Consider the following 6,000-nt stretch of genomic DNA (forward strand, 5'->3'; position numbering starts at 1 on the left):
AGATCAATTTTAAGCCCCTACTAGTGTGATTTTGGGCCTTCTCATGAAAACTTATTTAAATAAACATTAAGTTCATGGTAGTTTGGATGTATACATTAACTTGAGAATAGGAATCCAAGTTTTCAAAACCCCCAGTGTTTAATAGAATATACATTTTTAAAAATTGTAAATAATCAAAAGCTCTTTTTGCTGAAGAATGGTTGATATCCATCAGCAACAATATTTGCCTTCTGAGATGTTTTATTTTGTATTTTGCTTTGATAATGTATACTAATAGGTAGAGAGAGAAAAAAATCTAACCTAAACTGTAAATAATTCAGACCAGTAACTAAATATAATTGATCAAGACATTTTTTGGGGAAAGAAAATATTTTCCCTCCAGTTACTTCCCTCACCGCTGAATGAACCTGAAAGGAGAAAAGAATCTATAGATTGAAAAGGGAGCCAAGTAGGGCTTTTGAAATGGTATTTTGCTTCTTATATCTTGAACCATTTCTTATCTCTTCAAACAGCATAATATTGATCTTTTTGCCTAGACCACGAAGCCAGGGAAGCTCTTTTCTAATTTTTCTTGTCTTGCTCCAATTTTCACTGTCTCTAGTTCCAGTCCCATTCTCCCTCCCTATAATGGTGTTGAGAATTAGGCATCTGAAGAGAGTGCATATATTTATTAGCTTATATGTGCAGTAACTTGTATACATTACCTGGTGAATGAAAACTCAGACCCATTATCACATCCCTTGTAGTTTTCAGTTGTCAAAGGAAGTATAAAAATAGTTGACTTTTCTGTTTATAAATTTAGTAATTATTGGAAACAACCAAGACTCCCTAATAAAAAGTCATGAATGTATGTTAGAATAGCATTGAAACTCAGAGTACTGCTGCTTTCTAAGTTCCTTTCCTGATTGTTTTGTTCTTAAATCTTAAACAGCTTTCTGTTCTGAAATTCTTCTTACCTACAATTTTACTTTTAAAAATTTAGTTAAACATCTGATACAGAGTTTGCAAGTTTGCAATTCTTTAACCTAATACTGAAAGTATAATTCAGTTTTTAATACATTAATACCTAACATTTTGTTTGTTTTGCTTTTGTAGTTTCTTGACCTATTCAGAGTGTTTGGGGAAACTTTAAATAATATTATATATATTTCTATAATTCTGTTCATATGCCACAATTAATATAAAAATTTTAAATTATTTTTCCTTCTTTTTGAAGTTAAAGAAAAACTTACTGCAGATCCTGATAGTGAAATTGCTACAACTAGCCTTCGGGTATCCTTGATGTGCCCTGTAAGTAAAGCAACAAAACATTCTGGGGTGTTTTACTTTTTATAAATCACTAATTTTCCTATGAAAGTAAGTGTGGGAATGAATGATATATTATGGTAGAACTAGAGGCCCAGTGCACGAAATTCGTGCACCAGTAGGGTCCCTAGCCCTGGCCAGCGATCAGGGCTGATCTGCAGGGTGACTGGTGGGGCAATCAGGGGCCCCCGCTGGCATCCGCCTTGGCCAGCCTGGAGCCTGCCAGCTGGGGAAAGCTGCTGCATTGAATATCTGCCCCGTGGTGGTCAGTGCATGTCATAGGGACTGGTTGTTCCACCTGTCGTTCTGTCGTTCGGTTGATTTGCATATTAGGCTTTTATTATATAGGATTCTAAACTTCTGTCACTTTCCCATTTGGGAATTTCACAATTAAGCATTGTAATTTCAAAGAATGCAAACATTCTTCAGGCAGTGACTAAGAAAGAAGAGACCTAAAAGGATATTTGATCGTAGGGGAAGAGAGTTTTTAGGTTCAGAATAATACAGTTAATGCTATATATAATCCACAGCTAATAATAAACCTATAGAGAGAGTTGCTTGCTCCTTTTATCAAACTATCCTATATAATAAAAGGCCAGCCACCATAAGCATAATGACCAGAATGACCAGAGACCAGAACCACCATTGTCCCTCGCTGGGCTGGCCCTGCCCCCAAGCAAGCGGTTAGGGGCGATCAGGCAGGCAGACCAGCAGTTAGGGGTGATCAGGTAGGCAGACAAGTGGTTAGGGGCGATCAGGTAGGCAGGCCAGCGGTTAGGGGCAATCAGGTAGGCAGATGGCCCCTCGCCGGGCTGGCCCTGCCCCCAAGCAAGCAGTTGGGGGCGATCAGGCAGGCAGGCAGAGTGGTTAGGGGTGATCAGGTAGGCAGACCAGTGGTTAGGGGTGATCAGGTAAGCAGATGGCCCCTCGCAGGGCTGGCCCCGCCCCCCAGCAATCAGGGGTGATCAGGTAGGCAGGCAAGTGGCTAAGGGCGATCAGGTAGGCACACGGCCCCTCGCAGGGCTGACCATGGCCTCCTGCAGGCACAGGCCACCAGCGGCGACTCTGTGGCAGGTGTGCAACCAGCCAGCGATTGCCCCACAGAGGGAGGCCAAGGCCAGCCAAGCCATCACACCCCATGCCTGTTGCCTGCAGAGGGAGGCCACTGGTGGCAGGGGAGCTGGGGGTCCAGCTGCCTATAGCTGGGGGAAGGAAACCCCTAGGGACCAGGCCTAGGGACCCTACCTGAGGGGTCCCAGATTGTGAGAGGGTGCAGGCCAGGCTGAGGGACCCCCCCAAGTGCACGAATTTTCATGTACTGGGCCTCTAATAAATGGTAATAAAATCGCTAGGACCTAGTAAATGCTAATTGATGGTTCTACTTTAATGAGTTAGAATGTATAAGGTGTCTTAATTCATTTGTAATGTACTTCTAAATTGCACAATCATTTTTATTTCATATTTCCTAACAGAGACTATAGGGGAGAATCGGTCAGCAATGCAGATAACTCCTCCTGTGTGTTCAGTACTGAGCTAATTGTGGGAGAAAATACTGAAGATTTGATAAAAAGTTTTCAGAAAGTTAATAGTCTAGTTTGAGAGAGAAAGCTAACTTACATGAAAAAGCAAAAGACTTGCCATATATAATTATGTTATTGGAGTACCAGAGAAGAGATGGGAAAGGTCAGGAATAGTGGATGAAGGCTTCTTTAAAATCAGTACTGTTGGAGGGGACCCTTTCCATATGAGAGGGACTTTATATGGAATCAGGAATTTATAATGCAGTTTAGGTGGCATTTGGTAACCAGCCATCATTATGAGAAATGTACAGGGTGGGGAAAAGTAGGTTTACAGTTGCGAGTAGCCGAAACATAGAGCTTATTCTTATATTATTAATTAATTATTGTATTAATTTCCATACAAACAACTATAAACCTACTTTCTTTTTACTTTTTTTTAAAAGTATATTTCTATTGATTTCAGAGAGGAAGGGAGAGGGAAAGAGAGATAGAAACATCAATGATAAGAGAATCATTGATTGGCTGCCTCCTGCACGCCCCTCCTGGGGATGGAGCCTACAACCCAGGCATGTGTCCTTGACCGGAATCAAACCCGGGACCCTTTAGTCCACAGGCTGATGCTCTATCCACTAAGCCAAATCAGCTAGGGCTGTAAACCTACTTTTGCCTCGCTATCTACAATTTTAAATGGAGAGAGAATTGTTTCAGAGCGAGAGAGAGAGAAGAGAATAATTTCTCAATTTCCTATTATGTGCCCCTTATTTAACTCCCTTAGCAAACCTGTATGGGGGTTGTTCCCATTTTGCAGATGAGGAAACTAAGACTGAAAGATTGACTAATCCAAATCACACAGTAGTAACTAGTAGAACAAGGATAACAATTTTGGTCTTCTGGCATCATTTCAGTTCTCTTAACAATATACCATTTTGCTACATTGGGCTAAAATAATAAATATTCTGATTATAAGTCTACGAGGAGGCAGTAACAAATGCCAAAAGCTTTTTTTAAAAATAATTCATTTTTGTTGAAAATATTACAAATGTCCCCCTTTTTCCCCCATTGAATCCCTCCAACCTGTCCCTGTCTCCCCCACCCCCCCATCCTGTCCCCACCCCAAGCCTTCAGCACCCTATTGTCTGTGTTATGCATTCAAGGTCTTTGTTTGATAAGTCCACCTCTCTACCACCCTGGAAAGTGGTATTTGCAGATATTTTTATTTTGAAGCTTTTTAAAAAAATTATCATTAACTTAAACTAACATCTTTATTGAAAAAGGGATAGAATTACATGAAATTGGGATTGCTTAGAAATTGAGAATCTGTGGTTGTCAAACCAGAGCGAAATCTGTAGTGCCAGCAGGGGAGGTGGTGGCAGAGGTCCTAGCGGGCATGTGTTTGGACCAGGACCTCCTATTCATAAGCTTTGTGCAGACCTTCAGGTATAAGTTTTAATCCTTCATATGATATACTTCATATCAAATGTGATAGCTTCATATTGTGATAGTTTTTTTTGTACTGATATATGTGAAAAAGTTATAAATTTATATTATGTGACAGAAGGTTCAAAATTTTGTATATCACATGCCACCATTCAGGTGAAAATGTTTTTTAAAACACACATAGACCATCTATGAAAGGACATCCAAGAGATGGGTAACAGTGGTTCTCTCTAAATAGGAGAACCGGTGACAGACATGTTTTCATTGTATATGGATGTTGTCCTACTTGTGAATTTATGTTACCTATTTTCAAAAAATGAAAACATTTTTTTAAATTATAGGGCTCTCAATGAATATTAATAAAACTAGAAGCCCATCGCACGAAGATTTGCGCAATAGGCCTTCCTTCCCCGGGCTGCTGGCACCAGTTTTCCTCCAGCACCCGGGGCCCAGGCCTTTGGTCCAGCTGCAGCGGAGAAGCCAAGCCTCTTATCCCCTCCGGCCTCATCGAGGCTTGGCTTCTCCCCTCTGGCCGCAGCGAGGCTTGGCTTCTTCCCTCTGGCTGCAGCGAGGCTTGGCAGCGGAGAAGCCAAGCCTCTTCAGTCTTCAGAATTCAGTCTTCACTCCGGCTGGAGCCTTCAGTCTTCGCTCTGTGCCTGTTTATGCAAATTAACTGCCATCTTTGTTGGGTTAATTTGCATAGTAGCTCTGATTGGCTTGTGGGAGTAGCGGAGTGACACCAATTTGCATGTGTCTCTTTTATTAGTGTAGATGTGTAGCAGCCTTGATGGAAATAAATTCTTTTGAATTTTTTTTTCATTTTGATCTTCTTGTATGACTTCTTTCAGACTTTTATGACTGACTATTCCCATTGAGGTTTTGTTCTCCTTTCTGAAATGGTTTCTCATGTTTTCTTTCCTGCCTGTAGTTAGGGAAAATGAGGCTGACAATCCCATGCCGAGCGGTGACTTGTACACATCTACAGTGTTTTGATGCTGCCCTTTATCTACAAATGAATGAGAAGAAGCCCACCTGGATTTGTCCTGTGTGTGACAAAAAAGCTGCCTATGAAAGTCTGATTTTAGATGGGTAAATATTACCTTTGTCTCCAGTACAGCCTCATATCAATTCTCTTCTAGCATAAAGTCAAGATGTTTGTGTGTTTTCTGCTTTATTATACTCAGTCTTTTTTTAAAACTGTGGTTAATGGCTCTTTTATCTTTATGATTTCTGTTGGGGGCAAGAGGTAGTGTCCTTTTCTTTTTGCTTCCCAATATCATATTTCATAGCCTGTCCTAAAGAGGGGAAAGCCCACTTTTTAAGTGAGCTTAAGTCTGACTGGAAGTTCGTTGATTTTATTGACCTTAAAGTACCAGCATTTTTGTTTCATTGATTTTTCTCTATTTCATTTGTTTCTTTTTTCTTTTCCCATTTGTTTACTTTCACTTTAATTTGTTCTTTTTTTATAGTTTCATTTAGATAGACGCTGAATTTTTTGATTTGCATTGTCCTAATATAGAAAGACTAGAGGCCCAGTGCATGAAATTCCTGCATGGGGGGGGGGGGGGGGGGGGGGTCCTCTCAGGCCAGGCTGGACCCTCTTCAAATCAGGAACCCTCAAGGGGGGTCTGAATGCCAGTTTAAGCTCCATCCCGGGGATTGGGCCTAAATGGCAGTCGGACATCCCTCTCACAATCCGGGACCTCTGGCTCCTAACTGCTCACCTGCCTGCCTGCCT

General features: G+C 41.1%; 1 protein-coding gene across 7 annotated transcripts in view; it reads left to right on the forward strand.

The window, feature by feature from the left end:
* PIAS2 (protein inhibitor of activated STAT 2) overlaps positions 1–6,000 on the forward strand; it is a 70,515-nt gene that overhangs the window by 41,505 nt on the left and 23,010 nt on the right. For 6 of the 7 annotated variants that reach the window (XM_014452541.2, XM_014452543.2, XM_006085124.3 and 3 more), the window contains 2 exons: positions 1,217–1,290; positions 5,191–5,351. In XM_014452541.2, the coding sequence (XP_014308027.1) occupies positions 1,217–1,290; positions 5,191–5,351 (235 nt within the window). The remainder of the gene's footprint in view (positions 1–1,216; positions 1,291–5,190; positions 5,352–6,000) is intronic. The other variant, XM_014452545.2, reaches the window with a different exon arrangement.

Source organism: Myotis lucifugus, unplaced genomic scaffold (genome assembly GCF_000147115.1).
Source record: "Myotis lucifugus unplaced genomic scaffold, Myoluc2.0 scaffold_16, whole genome shotgun sequence".
Lineage (NCBI taxonomy): Eukaryota > Metazoa > Chordata > Mammalia > Chiroptera > Vespertilionidae > Myotis > Myotis lucifugus.